General features: G+C 34.9%; 1 protein-coding gene across 5 annotated transcripts in view; it reads left to right on the plus strand.

Annotated features, from left to right (window-relative positions):
• Nucleotides 1-20,653, plus strand: part of SMAD2 (SMAD family member 2) — a 92,535-nt gene extending 71,882 nt beyond the window's left edge. For 3 of the 5 annotated variants that reach the window (XM_030810482.1, XM_030810481.1, XM_003267566.4), the window contains 5 exons: nucleotides 8,144-8,197; nucleotides 10,058-10,270; nucleotides 12,941-13,078; nucleotides 13,257-13,401; nucleotides 16,782-19,670. In XM_030810482.1, coding sequence (XP_030666342.1) covers nucleotides 8,144-8,197; nucleotides 10,058-10,270; nucleotides 12,941-13,078; nucleotides 13,257-13,401; nucleotides 16,782-16,905 — 674 coding nt within the window. In that variant the 3' untranslated portion in view covers nucleotides 16,906-19,670. Of the gene's footprint in view, nucleotides 1-8,143; nucleotides 8,198-10,057; nucleotides 10,271-12,940; nucleotides 13,079-13,256; nucleotides 13,402-16,781 lie in introns of all 5 variants that reach the window. The other 2 variants (XM_030810484.1, XM_030810483.1) reach the window with 1 other exon arrangement.
• Nucleotides 20,654-20,917: the final 264 nt, after the last annotated feature.

Genomic DNA, 20,917 nt, shown 5'->3' on the forward strand with positions numbered 1-20,917 from the left:
GATTTCACCATGTTGCCCAGGCTGGAGAATTTATTGATATTAAGTTATTTCTGATATTTGTTATCCCTTTCATATATGTGAGATCCATTTTAAAATTTATAATGTTAGTAATTTGACTTTTTAATTTTTTATTAGAATGTCTTGTAATGGATTAATCAGTAGTCTCAAAGGACTGATTTTTTGTCTTGTTCATTTTTTGTTGTCTTTGTCTCTTTTCTGTTTTGTTTGTATTCATCTTTTTGTCTGCTTACTTTTCATTTAATCTGGTCTCTTTCTAACCTCTTGTGGTATACATTTAGATCATTGATTTGTTTATAATGTACACATTTAAAGCTATACGTTTCCCTCTAAGCTTTATGTTAGCTCTATATTACAAATTTTATATTGTTTTTAAATTATCACTTAATTATTTTCTAATTCTTCTTGATTCATGAGTTATTTAGAAGTTTGGGTTTTTCTTAGGAGTGTGAGGATTTTCTAGATACTTCATTGATTTCTAATTTAATTCTGTTACAGTCCAGCATATAGTGTGTGTGACTTTAGTCCTTGGAAATCTATGAAAATTATTTTATGCTATAACTTGTAACTTATCTTGATAAGAGTTCCATATATAGTTGGAAAGAATGTATATACTATAGTGTGCCAAATGTCATTTAGGTCAGGGTGGTTGATGGTGTTTAAATCTCAATTCTTTATGATTTTTAAAAATCTCATTATTTTGTCAGTTATGATAAGTGTTAAAATCTTCAGCTCTGATTTTAGAGTCATCTGTTTGTGCCTTTAGTCCTGTCAGTTTTTGCTTCATGTGTCTTTAACCTCTGTTATTAGATGATACACGTTTGGAATTACTACATCTTCCTAATGAATTTACCCTAATTATAAAATGCATTTCATATTAACATCTCCATATCTTCTTTCTTACCTCTGGTTACATGATATATTTTTAATTGTTTCAATCTATCCGAAATCTTTATATTTATGGTGTGTTTCTTGTGGACAGCATTTTTTTGGTTTTATTTAATCTAACAATTTTTGTCTTTTAGTTGGAAAATTTAGTCAACTTATATTTAGAGGAATTATTGATACTGGGTTTAGGCCTCCATTTTGCAATTGTTGGTCTGTCTGTTCTCTCTGGTTTTTATCTGTTTGTTTTCTTGCCTTTTAGACTAATCAAATAATTTCTGTTTCATTCTATTTACTCTCTTGGCTTTTTACCAATAACAGTATTACTTTCTCAGTTGGCATTCTTGTGACTACATTGTACTTATGTTATACCTAGAAGGTTATTTAAGTTGTAATATTTTACAACGTCATGTAAAATTTAAGAACTTTGCACCACTCTAATTTCATTCATCTACTTCTGTTGTTTGTACTATTATTGACATGTATTTTACTTAATAAAAATATATAAACCCCAAAGTACAGTGTTATTTTTTGCTTTTGATATCAAGCTGATTTTTAAAGAAAATTAGAAGGGATAAAAAGTGTTTTATATTTACCTACATATTCACCAGTTTTGCTCCTTTTTATTCCTTTACTACAGACATTTCTTTCAGTTGTTTTAGCACCATTTTGCAGAGATGTTCCTTTCTCCATTGATTTACTTTGGCTCCTTTTTCGAAAATCAAGTGATAATATGTATGTGACCCTGACTTTGGATGTGCTCTTAATCCAATTAAATGAGTTTTTAATTTCAGATCCTTTATTTTTTAGCTATATAATTTCCATTTTAAAGTCTTTGATAATTTGTGTCCAGTTAATATGTAACATGGCCTGCTTTTGTTGACAGTTTTATCTCTTGATTATGGGTCATTTTTTCCCCCTCAATCTTTGAATATCTCTTGTTTTTTAATTGGATAGTGAGTGTTGTATATGAAATAATATTAGAGATTAAAGTAGATAACACTTTCTTTGGAAAGACCAACTCTTTTCTCTCTCCATTTGCCAAGTTGAGGAGCTGATCCTTTCCCTGCCCTTAGGATTTGAGTTGGAAAGGTGATAATTTGGTGCTTTAATATCACATCACTCAGGTTTCAGGGAGGGTCAGTTCCCTACCTTATCAGAACTTTCAGATATGAGTATGGCAAGACTGCATATTCTTATTTCTTTCCAGCCTTGCCCAAGACTTCCTATGCTACCATGTACTCAGCTAAAGACATGTATTGGAACCGACTGGTGAAGAGGAGCTCTGTGCTTGCAGCTTCTTAGATTCCTGTCATCTGTGCATGGCCATTGAAATTTTAGTTGGCTTCTCCTTTGGCAAGCTCAGTCCTTTGTCTGTGTCCTGACTTGGCAGATGCTGTCAGTAGTGTCTCTGTTAACCGGGGAGGAGCTCATCCCTCTCTGTAAATTAGTTCCTGTGGACTTACTTGGATCTATATCTGTGTGATAACTTCAAAGAAAAATAGGATATTTTTTTTTGTTTATACACTATTTTCTTACTGCTATTTCAGAAGCAAAGGTTTTCCCCAATCTTCTACATACTAACTATAAGGGGAACTCTGTAGGAGTTTCTAATAAAAACAAAAGCAGCCTTTTTTCTCATTATGAACAGAATTATGCTCTCATAGAAAAATTGGAAATATATAAAACCTAAGATGCTATCGCATTGGGGATTAAGTTTTTTAAAACAAGAAATGAAAAAATGGTCATTTATGCATTATGTATTTCATAAGCTGAATTTGATAATTATAATGTTGTATCACTTTGGCAGGGAAGCTCAATCTCTTATTTCTACCATTATTCTGTGTCAGATAAAAGTTAAACAGTGTTCTACACTTAAGATTATGACACAGCATTTCGAATTATACAACAAATGGTTGTTCATTATAAAAAATTAGGATAGTTAGGCAAAACAGGAAAACTTAAGCATTACATGTAATTGCATCTAGCAAAAAATTAAAATTTTAAAAGGTTCAACTTTTACCAGAAATTAAAAAAACAGTGCTGTAATGAACCTCATTATTTTTATAGCTAGAAAATGACAAGAGAAATTCAGTAGGATGTCAGATTCTAGAGTTCCTGTTCTTGTTTATTACACTGTATCTCTGGCTGGTTTTAGGTGACATGGGGGAGAAGTGGGTGCTTTTGATACATATTGCTGAGGCTTAGAATATGACTAGTGATCATACCTGGGTTAAGGTTGAAGAAGCAACCCAGGATGATTTCCTAGTTTTCTGGAGGGTTTGTGAACACTTTGGTCTGTATTCAGTAAATTAGACTTTTTAAAGCATACATTTTTATTGTGTATGTTTAAGGTATATAACATGGTATTTGGTGTATGTAGTGAAATGGTTGCCATAGTCAACTAAATCCATCATCTCACATAGTCACCTTTTTATGTGTGTGATAAGAGCACCTAAAATTGACTCAGTAAATTTCCAGTATGCAACACAATATTGTAACTGTAGTCCTCAGGTTGTACATTAGATCTCTGGGCATATCTTACATATCTGCAACTTTATACCGTTTGACCTATAATCTCCCTATTTACCCCCCAACCCGTAATCACCATTTTATTATGTTTCTATGTATTTGGCTTAAGAAAAAAAAACCCACATATGAGATTATGCCATGTTTCTTTCTGTGTCCACCTAATTTCCCTTAGCATAATGTCTTCCAGATTCATCCATGCTAAAAGTGGTAGGATCTCCCTTTTTAAGGCAGGATAACATTCAATTGTGTGTATAACCCTCCACTTCTTCATTCATCTGCTGATGGGACACTTGGGTTGCCTTCTGTATCTTTGCTAAAGCAGCAAGAGAAAAAGCAACGTGCCACATAACAAAGGATCTTCATTAGACGATCAGATTTTTCAGCAGAAAGTTTGCAGGTCAGGAGAGATGGATGGTGTATTTAAAGTGCTGAAAGAATTAAAAGACAAAACTGAAATTAGCTGGGTGTGTTGGTATGCACCTGTGGTCTCAGCTACTCAGGAGGCCAAGGTGGGAAAATTGCTTGAGCCTAGGAGGTGGAGGTTGTAGTGAGCCAAGATTGTGCCACTGCCCTCCAACCTGGGTGACAGAGTGAGACCCCATCTAAAAAAAAAAAAAGTACACCTGCCAACCAAGAATACTATAACCAGTAAAGCTGTCCTTCAGAAATGGAGAAATAAAAAATTTCTCAGACAAACAAAAGCTGAGGGGTTCATCAGTGCTGGTGTGGTGAGGATGGGGAGCAACAGGCACACTCATTTATTGCTGGTCAGAATGAAAAATGGTATAGCCACTTTGGAAGACAGTTTGGTGATTTCTTACAAAACTAACTATATTCTTACCATATGGTTTAGCAGTCTTGCTTCTCCTTATGATATTTACCCAAATGGATTGAAAACTTAGGTCTACACAAAAACCTGCAGATTGATGTTCATAGCAGCTTTATTTATAATTTCCAAAACTTGGAAGCAACCAAGATGTTTTTAATAGGTGACTAGATAAATAAACTGATATATCTAATTAATGTACAACAGGTCCTCAAGTAATGTCATTTCGTTACAATGTTGATGATTGGGGAATGTTGGTTTTGTTGTACAATTATTTTGCTTAAGTCAGTTTCCAAAAACCTATGGAAAATGTTAAATGAAGACTTACTATATATGACATTCTGGAGAAGGCAGAACTATGGAGACAGTAGAAAGATAAGTGGTTACTGAGGCTTTGTGGGAGGGAAAGAGGACTAGGTGGAGCACAGGGCATTTTTAGGGCAGTGAAACTACTCTGTTCAAAACTGTAAATGGATACACGTCATTATACATTTGTCAAAACCCAGAGAATGTATAACAGTGAGCCCTGATGTAAATTATGGACTTTCGGTGATAATGATGTGTCAGTGTAGGTTCATTATTATAACAAATGGACCATTGTGGTTTGCGGATGTTATAGGGAATTTGGGGAAGCAGGGCAGGGGTCATATGGGAGCTCTTTGTACTTTCTGTTCAGTTTTGCTGTGATCTTGAAACTACTCTAAAAAAAAGTCTATATTTTAAATTAATACAATTTAATGTCACCTTAAAAGATATAACAGATTTTTTTTTAAAAAGCCTGGGTGAATATTTGCAAATAGATGACAAGCCTAAGAACTGATTTTTAAGTTTAAAAACTTACAAATCAAGAAGAAAAAGATAGTTAATAGAATTGGCTAAAAGAACAGGAATACACTATTTACAACAAAAACAAGAAATTAAAAAATTGCTCCCTTTAAACCTGTCATTGGCAGATGTCAACATGTAGTGACACAGTGTGAAGAAACACTAGCTTATAAATTCTTAGTGAGATGAAACATTTTTGAGAGGGTATTTTGGCACTTATAAAAGTTTAACACATTTTATTTGACATTTGTTAATTTGTCAAACAAAGGTTTGACAAATGTATCCCAGAAATATATGTAAATTTGTATGCAAAGATGCATGCACAGGGATTTCTGTAGTTGGTTTAGCTGTAAGTAGACACTGCTAATTCACGCTAGATCTCAAATAGGATATTTATAATATTTCTCCTAAGTGGAAGGCCTTTGGCAGGTGAGACTCTAGTAGCAGCATTTATGTGTGAATAATTCATAGGCTAATCATCAGTTCCTTGCCTCTGGGTTTTTTTTTTTTTTTAAGGCTTCTATTAATTGTTAGCTTATTTTAAGTTTTTAAAATTTGTCTTTTTTGTAATCTGTAATTCTAACCTGTCACATCTGACTGAACGCCTGTTAATTTAAGTGATCCTACTGGTCATTTCTAAGTATTTAATAGAGGAGTAAACAGTTAAAAGATATGAATAATTGGGCAGATTCCTCCATTTCTAATAGTGGCTTTGTTTATTTTATATTGGCTTCAGGAAACAGCAGTGAATTTTAGCTCATTGTTCCAAATGTATTTTGACCTTTCTTAGTTGTACCTGTTGTGACTTGCCAGCAGATTTGTGACTTGCCAGCAGATTTTTAAAACTGAGAAAAAAGGAACATAATTATGTTGTGGAAGACCGTTCTGTCTTCTAAAAATTAAGCGTCTCTTCTCTGATTCATTTATTTATCTAGGGGCTACCATTTCACCTTTATTGCCTGGTATTTTATGTCATGGTTATAATAGTGTGTGGTAGGGAGGAGGTGTGTAAGATGGTCTGACCTATCTTACTCTTTTTTTTTTTTTCTCTTGAGACAGTCTTGCTCTGTCACCCAGGCTGGAGTGCAGTGGGATGCCCTCAGCTCACTGCAACCTCCACCTCCTGGATTCAAGCAATTCTTCTGCCTTAGCCTTCCAAGTAGCAGGGATTACAGGTGTACGCCACCATGCCCGACTAAGTTTTGTGTTTTCAGTAGAGATGGGGTTTCACTATGTTGGCCAGGTTGGTCTCTAACTCCTGACCTCGTGATCCACCCACCTCAGTCTCCCAAAGTGCTGGGATTACAGGTGTGAGCCACCATGCCCGGCCTGACCTCTCTTATTCTACAATTATGCTCTTGGTATACATTTGAAGCTTGGGTCATGCTCTTTTAGATAACTTTCCCTAAACGTGTAGAGAATGATGATCATAAAATAAAATATATCTTATATATTTAATAAGATTATTTAACAACGTTTATAGCAAACGTGTTTTAAAATTGAGTTGCATGGAATTGAGCAGACTAGTCACGCCATGATTTTTCATCTGTTGTCTCTGGTGGTTGTTATTTTGTATATTTGTGCCCCCTTATTTTCTTGATTAGATTTAGCCTGTTTACCCAAAAGAAGAAACAGATCATTTTCTAAGAAAGTGTAATTTACCAGAACTGACTCCAGAAAATAGAGCTATCTGAACAAGTCACCCTTCATAGAATAATGTCTCACAGTAAACCCTAGAAAGTTACTAACTATAAATAATTTCACAGAAGAATTCTACCAAACTTTTAAAGAATATACTGTTATAATACTATTTAAACCTTTGCAGAGGATAAAGCTGCTAGATTGTCATAACATTGACCACAAAGCCTTACAAACACAGCACTCATGTAAATCTTCTGGCTCATATTGCTTGAGACTATTGATGCAAAAATCCTAAATAAATATTTTATTGCTGTTAGCCTCAAAGCCAATGCCATGCTTAATGGGAAAATGGTAGAAACATTACCCTAAAAGTCAAGAGTAAGATATCCACCGTCATCACTGTTTTATCCCAAAGTGTGACGCTAACCCAAAGATGATTGATAAGTCATGTAGAAGGGCTTTTATTTTAGTGCTGCATGATCAAAATTAGGATTAAGAGTCATAAGACCAATGATTAAATATTTGTAACTCATACCATAAGACTTATATCCCTAATACGTATAAAGAGTTTTCAAACGATCAGTAAGAAAATGATCAACATCGCAAAAGAAAATAATAGACTATTACAGAAAGGAAATACAATAAAAACGTGTAAAGCTACTCAAAATTAAAACTGTGCTTGTGACCATGTTTTCATCTAGAAGCAATAACACCTCAGGCATCCCTTTACTATGTTGTGACTGGGAATGTAAACTGGCACAACCTTGATGAATGATAATTTTACCCAAATCTATCAAAATTGCAAAAACACAAACCTTTCGACCTGGCAGTTTCTTTAAGAATGTATCCTTCAGATGTGATTGGAAAAGCATGCAAAATGGTCAAGATTAGTTATTGCAGTCTTAAAGCGTTGGTTCTTACAGCAAAAGATTGAAAATAGCCTGAATATCCATCAGTATGGGATCCCGATGTTATGTGACTAATTGATATGTAGACAGACAAATAAGGAAACACATTGTGAACAATCTGATAGAATAATATAGAAGATGAAAAACGGTTACCACTTGTGTATGAAAAGAAAGGACACAGAACGAAAATGTATTTGCTTATGTGGTTCATAGAATATTTTGGAAAGATACCCAAGGAACTGTCAACATTAGATATCTTTGGGAAGATGAACTGGTGGGCTAGAAGCCAAAACTGTTGCACCTTTTATACTGGAACCCCCCTTCTCTCCCCCCGACCCCCTACAAATTAAACTAAATTTAAGCACTTACATATTCTGAATTCTTGGTATTTAAATTATCTTTGTAATATTGTTGATAATTATAACCAGATAAAGCTAGTTTTATGATTACTTGATCAGAAGTTCTGGAAATACTTCATTTATTTTTAAATTAAATCCTTTTGTTTTAGGCTCTCCAGCAGAACTATCTCCTACTACTCTTTCCCCTGTTAATCATAGCTTGGGTAAGTTGCAAATATGTTCCCCTCATCATGTTTATACTGTATCACTTACTTAATAATAAAAATCATCTCTAGGAGTTATTTTTTATATATCCGAGAAAGGGATCCTAATGAATAGCCAAATAATTATGTATGTGGTTTACAGTAGTGCTTTTTAAAAAGAATATTGACACCATCCCTCAAAATTATTAAAAGTCTTTTCTGCTGGCACATGTAAGAAATAGGTATAATCTATTTATTATTGAAATCATATTCCTCATAGAAAATTACATAACGGCTAGATTTTTATGGTTATGTTTATTTTATGATGTAATTAATAAAAGAGGTATGTGTATTACATATATATACACATTGATGTAAATATGTATACGTGTATACGTAGTATGGGGGTTTCATATACATATATATATGAGAGTGTGCACGTATATGTACAAATATGTATGTGTATGGTCCCTTCATAACCATGAGTTCAGCATCTGCAGATTCAACCAACTGCAGATTGAAAATAATCGGGAAAAAATGAAAATAACAGTACAACAATAAAAACTAATACAAATTTTATTTATTTTTATTTTTTTGAGACAGAGTCTCGCTCTGTCGCCCAGGCTAGAGTGCAGTGGTGCGATCTCGGCGCACTGCAACCTCTGCCTCCTGGGTTCAAGCAATTCTCTGCCTCAGCCTCCTGAGTAGCTGGGACTACAGGTGCATGCCACCACACCCAGCTAATTTTTGTATTTTTAGTAGAGACGGGGTTTCACTATGTTGCCCAGGCTGGTCTCAAACTCCTGGCCTCAAACGAATCACCCACCTCGACCTCTTAAAGTGCTGGGATTACAGGCATGAGCCATCGTGCCAGGCCCAAATTTTAAAATACAATATAACAAATATTTGTATAGCATTTACATTGTTAGGTATTATAAGTAATCTAGAGATTATTTAAAGTATACAGGATGACGTGAATTTAAGTTACATGCAAATACTACGCCCTTTTATGTCAGAGACTTGAACATCTGAGGGTTTTTAGTTAGGGGGAGCCGGTCCTAGAACCAATCCCCTGTAAATGCCAAGGGATGACTATATATACATGTCTGTATTACTATTATTATTTTTGCCCTGCTATTTCACAATTTCTCTTCGGTTGTTACATGTTTGGAATTTATTCTACAAAATTGTGAGGTTTTTTTCTTTTGCAGTATTCCTTATGATGTGTTTTAGTCAAAACTGCAGAAGCTAAATATATAGTTTTCCAGTGAAATAAGTAGTCTTTTGACTCTGTGGGCTGTTTCCACTTTCATGATCTTTGTGTGTTACTGCTTTCTGGTTCTTATGTATGAGTGGGTTTTCTCTTTTTGTACCTAGGGTATCTCACCAAGAGTTTGATGTTAAAATAGACAAATGTCAAAAATATGTCATATTTTGTATCCTTTTATTATGACTGTTTTGTTGTGTGTGGCTTTTGACTCATTAATCTTTGCTCTGGCTTTATCTTACCCCACATTAGCTTTTTTATGTGCTTTAGAAATGCACCAAGTATGGCAGGTTGACTGACTTTGCTATGATTGTTTTGTATTAGAACAGGAGCTAGACTAAAACTGTTGGTAAAACAAAGAATCCAACATAAAGTGATTTAATGACATGGGGGAAATTTGAAAAAATCTGGTACGATCTGTGAAACTGGAGTTTTGTGTGAAAAATACTGAAAATCTGGTATGATCTATGGAAACCGATATAGATAATATGTCTACTTCCTGAGCTTTTGCCAGTGCAGGCTGGCATAGAGCATGTAAAGATGATTATATTAAATCTATTTATGGCTTGAATTGTTCACACATTTCTTCCTTTTATTATTTTTTTATTTTTCAGATTTACAGCCAGTTACTTACTCAGAACCTGCATTTTGGTGTTCAATAGCATATTATGAATTAAATCAGAGGGTTGGAGAAACCTTCCATGCATCACAGCCCTCACTCACTGTAGATGGCTTTACAGATCCATCAAATTCAGAGAGGTTCTGCTTAGGTTTACTCTCCAATGTTAACCGAAATGCCACAGTAGAAATGACAAGAAGGCATATAGGTATGTTTTATTTTTCTTGTTGTGAAAAACCAATGCTGTATACTCGTAATGTAGGCATTGCATGATGTGCCACATCAAGAGCTTGTGTGCAGTAAAACCAGCTTTCTCTCTGGTGTAAGTGCCAACACATTTAAGTGCACAGGCTTCACTGCTTCTAATAGATCCTGGTGATGCTTCAGCTGCAAACTCTTCAACTTTTATTTGGCACCCTTGATACTGGAGAGTTCTTCAATAAATATGTGTTAAGATAAGTTTAATTTGCTGAGTCTCTACCAGTCATAAAATTGCCATGTTCAGATTTGGGGTTTAATGCTTTTTTATAAATCATGATTTTTTTTTTTTCAGTTTCTTTATATAGCTCCCAGGTTTTTTCCCCCTTTGGTGAGTTTATATGTTAAATGAAATCTGCTTGCTGTTCATCTGAAATGAGATATCTAAAACAAGAACTGCATTTAATATAGTTCAAAATATAATTCAGGGACATCTCAAAATGTGGTCTGGGGACTTCTGGTAGTCCCAAAAACCCTTTCAGCTAGTTTGTGAGGTCAAAGCTATTTTCATAGTAGTACTGAGATGCTGTTTGCCATTTTTACTCTCATTCTCGTACAGTGGAGTATTCCAGAGCCTACATGCATATGATTTTGCAAGAGATGAAATGTAGATTTGATAATGAGACTCCAATTCGGTTACACTAGACATAAATGTTGAAATGTTGCCACTTTTTTTTTTTTTTTGCTTTGGAAATATAGTTGTTTTTCATAGACAAAAATGGTGAAATGTTGCTACTTTTTTTTTTTTTTTTTTTTGCTTTGGAAATACAGTTTTTTATAAACATTGTTAATATGTAATAGATTTGATTTTTAAATGAATTTTTTAAATCTCAGTTTTTATATCTAATATGGTCATTTTCCATAATATTCACATAAACAAAAGCTCTTTGGGGTCCTCAGTATTTCCTTAACGATGAAGTGAAAAAGTGTGAGAGCCATTCATAATTGAACATCATTCGCATCACCTTAACTTCTTTTAACAATAGTTTAATTCTGTTTTTTTTCTAATTAACCATCACCTCCTGTGAGAAGTAATGCTGGTTATCAAAGTGTGATTTTGATACTGCAAAGTGATAGTGACTAAAAGATCTATTACTTGGTTCCAAGTGGAAGTTCTCAAATCTTGCTTGATGTATAAATTTGGATAATCTTATTAAGATACCCAGTGTCGCTGTAGGTGCTTTAACTAAAATAGGTAGTTTTTTGTTTTTGTGTCTTCATTGGGGTTCTGCAAAAAAATTTAATGGGTTTTCTCTGCCCTATTCTCTTCCCCCTCCAAAGTTTTAGATTGCTGTCATCATTAGATTTTTTTTGTTTTTGATTTCTAGTTTTATAGGTGATATTGATCAGGGAATATAGCCTGAAAAATCTCTACTTTTGGACTTAGTGTTTTCCCAATGACCACATGCATGACTGTTTTACAAATATTCCATAGTCTTAAGAGAACCAGCATACCAGGTTCTGTATTAAATCTGGAATGTTAGTTGTTTTATTAGTTTTCTTTTGCTGTGTAACAAATTAACACAAACTCAGTGGCCTAAAGCACCAATTTTTTACCTCACAGTTTCTGTGGGTCAGGAGTCCAGACATGGGTTAGGCGGTCTTTTCAGGGTTTAACAAGGCCAAAATTGAGGTGTCAGCTGGCCTGTATTCTTATCTGGAGCTTGAGGGCCTCTTCTAAGCCCACATGGTTGTGGCAGAATTCAGCTCCTAGATGTCACCTGAATTCCTTGTCACATGGTGCCATCCATCTTCAAAGTCAGTAATGGAGAATGTCTCGTGTTGAATACCTCTCATGCTTTGAATCACTTTGGCCTATGACAGTCTAGTCCCTTTTAAAGGATTGCCTGATGAAGTCAGGCCCACCAAAGATAATCTCCCTTTCTTAAGGTTAACTGATTTGCTACCTTAATTACATCTGAAAAATTCCTTAACAGCAGCATCTAGTGTTTGATTAACAGAGAATGTATGTGCACCTCAGGGCTGAGACTCTTAGGTGCCATGTTAGAAGTCTGCCTCTCACAATTTTTTTTTTTTAATTCTTATATCTCATATTATTTTGCATCTGTGATCTCTCAGATTCTGAAAGAAGTATATTAAAAATCTCCCAGTAGAATTTTTTCTCACCTAATTATGCTTATACATCTAGAGGTTTGGTTTCCACCATAATATATAGTTTTTAAAATGGCAAATGACTCTTAACCTCTTGATGTTTTTACATCTTTTTTTCTTAACATTAGTGGGATCTTTAAGAAAATACAGTTGTAATGAAGATATATTTCTCCAAACATTAGTGAATTCCTTCAAAATTAACTCAATCTTTTACTTATCTTAATATATATCATTTGTATGAAACTATTTTACTATCTGTGTACTTTTTCTACATTGTTTAAATACTTTCAGTACACATGTATTTTAAAATCAATAAAATTATTGTTAGAAAATACTTGGGAGAAATATACAGTAGTATATTTAAAGTTAGACTTCAGAAAGACATTATCTGTGAAAAAGATCCTGGAAATACCTTAAATCATTTTAGAATTTTTCCAAGAAAATGCTTCCAAAGTCACACTGAAATAGTAAATGTTACAAAACTAATCTTATTTGTATTTTGTTTCAGGAAGAGGAGTGCGCTTATATTACATAGGCGGGGAAGTTTTTGCTGAGTGCCTAAGTGATAGTGCAATCTTTGTGCAGAGCCCCAATTGTAATCAGAGATATGGCTGGCACCCTGCAACAGTGTGTAAAATTCCACCAGGTATGGATTCAATAATGTAAATAAACCTGTCATGTCAACTTGCTTAGTTTTTCTTGTTGCTAATTTTAGGAATCGGTAGATGATTGCATGCTCATATTCTAAAACTTGTAACCCTTTTAAAATTACTTTTTAATAATGATACTCTTTTGACAGCTTCTTTTACCTTTTTTAATCATAGGCTGTAATCTGAAGATCTTCAACAACCAGGAATTTGCTGCTCTTCTGGCTCAGTCTGTTAATCAGGGTTTTGAAGCCGTCTATCAGCTAACTAGAATGTGCACCATAAGAATGAGTTTTGTGAAAGGGTGGGGAGCAGAATACCGGTATGAAATACATATTTGGTTCTTAAATTTCCACAGTGTAATTATGTTTCATTGCATTCTTGCATATTCTGGAGTTCATTTGTATCTGTTTTCATTGAGGTTATAGAGTCAGCTGATCTTTATGTAAAATAAAGTTGGAGGCCTCCAAATTCAAAACTATTGCAAATTACTGAGCTGCCATTATGGAAGATATTAAAACATGCACAGGCATGCATTTTAACGTAATTCAGAGTGTTAAATATCATAAAAGGGGTGTATATGAAGGGTTATGTCAGTTTATGGAAGGAGAGATGTTTGCACATGGTGCTCAAGGAAAACTTGATGGCACATGATCTAGTTGTAAAAGATGCATTGGATTTCAGTAGTCATAAATGGGGTGGGCAGAGTTGCGAAGTGATAATCTTGACGATAGCATAGCAATTCAGTTTGGAGAATAGAAAAAATAAGGCTGAACAAATAAATTGAGACAAGCTAGATGTAGGTTAAGAGGAACTTCATTCAGAAGTAGAAGGAATACTTGCTAATGTGCCAGGCACTGTGCTGTTTTAAGTGTAGTATCTAAAAATTACTATTTCTATTGTCAGTTCATTCTTTGTAAGGTTGAAATATATGAAATTGCCATCGTTGGAGGTAACAAGTGGTTCAAACTAATACATATTTGGAAATAGACATAGAAAGCTGATAATTTGCCCAAGGTTACATTATAAGTGGTTGAGATGGGAGTGGAAGATAGTTCTCCTGGACTCTTAACCTCTTCTATAAGGATAGTAGTAACAATTATATGTTTAAGTTTTACAAAAACTAAATTTGTCATCAGTGGATAAGATAGTCTAGATTATTGATGAATTAAACAATAGATTGGATTTCACACCCTAGACAGAGAAGACTTCTTTACCATATTTAAGAGTAGGAATTATGTAAAATACTTAGTCTACTTTCTTCAATTCATATTGCTTACTCCGTATGCCTGCTTAAGAAATACTCATGTAATATAGTGATTGTATTCCTGCTTCTTCCAGCAATGTAGTCCCTTCCAAATTTATTTGTTTTGGACTTGCTTGTCTATCTTAAGTTTTGTCAGAAATCTGACTTTGAGATTGTGAAATGTGAGGTCTACTTGTTGAATACATTTAAAAATATATGTTATATATTTATATCAGAGAATGAAGACTTGTCACTATTTTTTTCTGAGTTATATTGGTAGAATAATTCATTTTGTGATTTTGCTGTACTTCTGTTTTTATTATTACCCTTTTGAGATGTTGTTACCTGTTAAGAATGCTGAATGCCATTTTTTAAAACTTTAGACTTGACCTGAGTTGATAGCAAAATTAGATTTAAATTATATTGTTTAATAAGATTTCAGGTCAGACTTTTTTCTTCAAAAGGTTAGAATAATGCAAAATATGGTAGGAATTTAGTGGAAGTAAGAGTGAATTACAGAGGGAATTCCATATATATCTATAGATCTGCTAAGAACAGTTTTACTTGGTAAAGATACTGCCCTTCATTCACTGTGGACTCTGCTATTCTTTAACTCAGAGATAAAGTAAAATCTGTAATTACAGAAGCAGTAATATACAGTATGTTTTTATAAGTATTGGGAGTCAGGTACATCCGACTTTGGAAAATCAAGTAGTTTCCTGTAACATTTACAAATCAAAATAGCAAATATCCATCTATCTGTGGATATGTGGGTAGCTACCCGGAACTTATTGTCTGTAATCATTCTGGAGCTGAGGAAATAGACCTAATGTTTAGGTTTCTAAAACTATTTTTTTTTAATTTCCTTAATGTCATCTTGGTTGTTAGCACAATTGGGAAATGTAGTAAACAGGGAATTTAGATGTATGAAGAATTCATATTTAATTGAGTGGCAGTCTTCTTAAACCTACTCCCCTTGGGTGACCTGGATTATGAATTATTCTAGAAAGGGAAGTGGGACAGAGGAGAACAGGGCAGCCAGGACCATTGTTAAGCCATCTATCACAGTGGGTGGGTCACTAGAACTGACACCCTTGGGGAAACTCTGGGAAACAGTGAACAGTCTACAGAATTATCCTACCCAGAGGAACAGAAGTGCTGGGCATGTAAATGTCAATTTCTGTTTCCTTGGTTGAGGGCTGCTCCTGGGGATGCTAATTTCCTGGCACCTCTAGCCTTTTAGGGTATATCAGAGAGGTTCCTGGGCACAGCAGTGCAGATACATGCAATTTGAAGTTGTCTGGAGCACACTGAAAAATCCAAAGGGTATATAGTGGGGCACTGATACCAGCTGCCTCAGAAAATGACATCCTTGGAAGTACAGTTTTAAATTATATTGAACATGTGTTGCTTGGAGATGAAGAGTTGGTATTGGGCTTTTCTCCTATTTGAAGGGCTGTTTGTAGAAGCAAGTGGATTTATTGACTTATTCTGTATAGCAAATAAGATGGAACTAAAATCAGTGCATGGAAGTGACAGGATGTCATCGAATAATTTGTAATTCTCATAGAGTTGCCCCTTTTGTTGAAGCACTATTAAAAGCCCGAATGGTGTTGCTAAGAGGGATGTTCATTGGCTTTGGCAGGGAAAGTTGAGTTCCAGCTTTTAACACTCTGTGGTGTGGGTTTAGCTTTGGCCAAAATTTTGTTTTTGCTTTGGTATGCTTTTATTTAGATTCCATTTGATATTTGAGTATCTACTATTCTGTGGTTGATTCGATAACTACAGTTACTTTATGTCTTGGTTTGCTTGGACAATCCTGATTCACGTGTCTCCTTTTGGCCTGATTTTTTTTTTTTTTTTTTTTTTTCGAGACAAGAGTCTCGCTCTGTCGCCAGACTAGAATGCAGTGGCATGATCTCGGCTCACTGCAGCCTCTGCCTCCTGGGTTCAAGTGACTCTCCTGTCTCAGCCTCCTGAGTAGCTGGGACTACTGGCACACGCCACCACGCCCAGCTAATTTTTGTATTTTTAGTAGAGACGGGGTTTCACCATGTTGGTCAGGCTGGTCTCAATCTCTTGACCTTGTGATCCGCCCACCTCGGCCTCCCAAAGTGCTGGGCTTACAGGTGTAAGCCACTACGCCTGGCCCTGGCCTGATATTAATAGTATCTACATTCTCTCTCAGGTGTTCCATTTTGGATGATGGTGAATAATACCACCGTATTAATTTTAGTTTGATGAGAAAAAGATGTTCTTGTAAATCACTTCTGAAACAAGGTCATCAGAAGTACTTTGACTTTGAGGATCAACCATTTTTCGGAATAATCGTGTCCAAAATTATAACACAACCTTTTAATTTCTGTAAATTTTTAATGCAGTGTACCTAAACATAGCCATTTTCCCTGCCTGTGGACTTGAATTTCATAATCATTTTCCTGTATTCTTTTAAACAGAAGGCAGACAGTAACAAGTACTCCTTGCTGGATTGAACTTCATCTGAATGGACCTCTACAGTGGTTGGACAAAGTATTAACTCAGATGGGATCCCCTTCAGTGCGTTGCTCAAGCATGTCATAAAGCTTCACCAATCAAGTCCCATGAAAAGACTTAATGTAACAACTCTTCTGTCATAGCATTGTGTGTGGTCCCTATGGACTGTTTACTATCCAAAAGTTCAAGAGAGAAAACAGCACTTGAGGTCTCATCAATTAAAGCACCTTGTGGAATCTGTTTCCTATATTTGAATATTAGACGGGAAAATTAGTGTCTAGAAATACTCTCCCATTAAAGAGGAAGAGAAGATTTTAAAGACTTAATGATGTCTTATTGGGCATAAAACTGAGTGTCCCAAAGGTTTATTAATAACAGTAGTAGTCATGTGTACAGGTAATGTATCATGATCCAGTATCACAGTATTGTGCTGTTTATATACATTTTTAGTTTGCATAGATGAGGTGTGTGTGTGCGCTGCTTCTTGATCTAGGCAAACCTTTATAAAGTTACAGTACCTAATCTGTTATTCCCACTTCTCTGTTATTTTTGTGTGTCTTTTTTAATATATAATATATATCAAGATTTTCAAATTATTTAGAAGCAGATTTTCCTTGTAGAAAAACTAATTTTTCTGCCTTTTACCAAAAATAAACTCTTGGGGGAAGAAAAGTGGATTAACTTTTGAAATCCTTGACCTTAATGTGTTCAGTGGAGCTTAAACAGTCATTCTTTTTGTGGTTTTTTGTTTTGGTTTGTTTTTTTAACTGCTAAATCTTATTATAAGGAAACCGTACCGAAAACCTTTCCAAGCCTCTTTTTTCCATTCCCATTTTTGTCCTCATAATCAAAACAGCATAACATGACATGATCACCAGTAATAGTTGCACTGATACGCTGGCACCAGTTAATTCTGGGGTACAGTAAGAATTCATATGGAGAAAGTCCCTTTGTCTTATGCCCAATTTTCAACAGGAATAATTGGCTTGTATAATCTAGCAGTCTGTTGATTTATCCTTCCACCTCATAAAAAATGCATAGGTGGCAGTATAATTATTTTCAGGGATATGCTAGAATTACTTCCACATATTTATCCCTTTTTAAAAAAGCTAATCTATAAATACCATTTTTCCAAAGGTATTTTAAAATATTTCAACAGCAGACCTTCTGCTCTTCGAGTAGTTTGATTTGGTTTAGTTACCAGATTGTATTATGAAATGGATCTTTTGTAAATGTAATTGTTTCTGCAAAATACCTAGAAAAGTGATGCTGAGGTACGATCAGCAGATATGGGCCATCTGTTTTTAAAGTATGTTGTATTCAATTTGTAAATTGATTGTTATTCTACACATAATTATGAATTCAGAATTTTAAAAATTGGCGGAAAAGCCATTTATTTAGCAAGTTTTTTAGCTTATGTTACCTGCAGTCTGAGCTGTTCTTGACTGATCCTGGTTTTGTGATTGACAATACTTTATACTCTGTAGTGAGAGGAGATTTCCAAAACTCTGTTGCTAGTTCATTCTGCAGCAAATAATTATTATGTCTAATGTTGACTCATTGCAGTTTAAACATTTCTTCTTGTTTGCATCTTAGTAGAAATGGAAAATAACCACTCCTGGTCGTCTTTTCATAAATTTTCATATTTTTGAAGCTATCTTTGGTACTTGTTCTTTGAAATCATATCCACCTGTCTCTATAGGTATCATTTTCAATACTTTCAACATTTGGTGGTTTTCTATTGGGTACTCCCCATTTTCCTATATTTGTGTGTATATGTATGTGTTCATGTAAATTTGGTATAGTAATTTTTTATTCGTTCCACAAATATTTATTGTTCACCTGTTTGTACCAGGAACTTTCTTAGTCTTTGGGTAAAGGTGAACAAGACAACTACAGTTCCTGCCTTTGCTGAGACAGCAGTTACACTAACCCTTAATCATCTTACTTGTCTATGAAGGAGATAATCAGGGTACTGTACTGGAGAATAACAGATGGGATGCTTCAGGTAGGACATCAAGGAAAGCCTCTAAGGAAAGGATGCATGAGCTAACACCTGACATTGAAGAAGCAAGCCAAGTGATGAGCCAGGGGAGATAAGCATTCCTGGCAAAGAGAATAGCATCAAATGCAAAAAGGTTCACACTAAAGGAAACTCATGATTAGGTATTAATGCTTTATACAGAAACCTCTATACAAATCCAAACTTGAAGATCAGAATGGTTCTACAGTTTATAATATTTTGAAGGTGGCCTTATTTTGTGATAGTCTGCTTCATATCATTCTAATACATCTTCTTCCTCAACCTTTGCTGTAAAAATTTCGTTTGCACCACATCAGTACTACTTAATTTAACAAGCTTTTGTTGTGTAAACTCTCACCGTTTTAGTGCCCTGCTGCTTGCTTCCAGACTTCGTGCTGTCCAGTAATTATGTCTTCTACTACCCATCTTGTGAGCAGAGTAAATGTCCTAGGTAATACCACTATCAGGCCTGTAGGAGATACTCAGTGGAGCCTCTGCCCTTCTTTTTCTTACTTGAGAACTTGTAATGGTGTTAGGGAACAGTTGTAGGGGCAGAAAACAACTCTGAAAGTGGTAGAAGGTCCTGATCTTGGCGGTTACTCTTGCATTACGGTGTTATGTGAAGCAGTGCCTACTATGCTGTTTCAGTAGTGGAGCACATCTCTACAGTTCTGGTGTGATTTTTCTCTACAGTATGAAATTGGGACTCAACTGTTTGAAAACACCTATTGAGCAGTTATACCTGTTGAGCAGTTTACTTCATGGTTGTAATTACATTTGTGTGAATATGTTTGATGCTTTTTAATGAGATGATGTTTTTTGTATTTTATCTACTGTGGCTTGATTTTTTTTGTTTTCTGCCCCTCCCCCCATTTATAGGTTTGGTTTTCATTTTTCTAAGTGATAGAATCCCCTCTTTGTTGAATTTTTGTCTTTATTTAAATTAGCAACATTACTTAGGATTTATTCTCCACAATACTGGTAATTTTCTAGGAGTGATGACCTGAGAACTGAATGGCCATGCTTTCTATCACATTTCTAAGATGAGTAGTAGTTTTTCCAGTAGGTTCCACAGAGACACCTTGGGGGCTGGCTTAGGGGAGGCTCTTGGAGTTCTCACTGACTTTGGTCTAGCCAGTGGCATCTTTATTCTGTACTGAAGAACTGCATGGGGTTTCTTTTGGAAAGAGTTTCATTGCTTTAAAAAGAAGCTCAGAAAGTCTTTATAACCACTGGTTGAGATTAGAAAATATAACTGGATTTAGGCATACCTTCTGGAATACCACTGATTGCGCTCTTTTTATCCTACTTTAAAGAAGCTTTCGTGATTAGATTTGAGCTATATCAATTATACTGATTATACCTTATAATACACATTCAGTTAGTAAAGATTTATTGATGCCTGTTGTTTGCCCAGCCACTGTGATAGATATTGAATAATAAAAAGATGACGGATGGGGCCCTGACCCTTGAGCTGTGCTTGGTCTTGTAGAGGTTATGTTTTTTTTCTCAGGACCTGTCACTTTGGCAGAAGGAAATCTGCCTAATTTTTCTTGAAAGCTAAATTTTCTTTGTAAGTTTTTACAAATTGTTTAATACCTAGTTGTATTTTTTACCTTAAGCCACATTCAGTTTTGCTTGATTTGTCTGTCTTTTAAACACTGTCAAACGCTTCCCTTTTGTTAAAATTATTTTAATTTCACTTTTTTTTGTGCTCTTGTCAGTTTAAGACTAAGACTTTGAAGGTAAAACAAACAAACAAACATCAGTCTCAGTCTCTTGCTAGTTGAAATCAAATAAAATGTATACCCAGTTGGTTTCTCTACCTCTTAAAAGCTTCCCTCCCATATATACCTTTAAGATCCTTCTCTTTTTTCTTTAACTACTAAATACTTTCAGCATTTATTCAGTGTTAGATACCCTCTTGGTCTGAGGGTGGGGTAGGTTTATGGTGGGATATAAAGTAACACAAGACAATCTTCACTGTACATAAAATATGTCTTCATGTACAGTCTTTGCTTTAAAAGCTGAACATTCCAATTTGCGCCTTCCATCCCAAGCCCCTGCCCACCAAGT

This window comes from Nomascus leucogenys, chromosome 4, assembly GCF_006542625.1.
Source record: "Nomascus leucogenys isolate Asia chromosome 4, Asia_NLE_v1, whole genome shotgun sequence".
Taxonomy (NCBI): Eukaryota; Metazoa; Chordata; class Mammalia; order Primates; family Hylobatidae; genus Nomascus; species Nomascus leucogenys.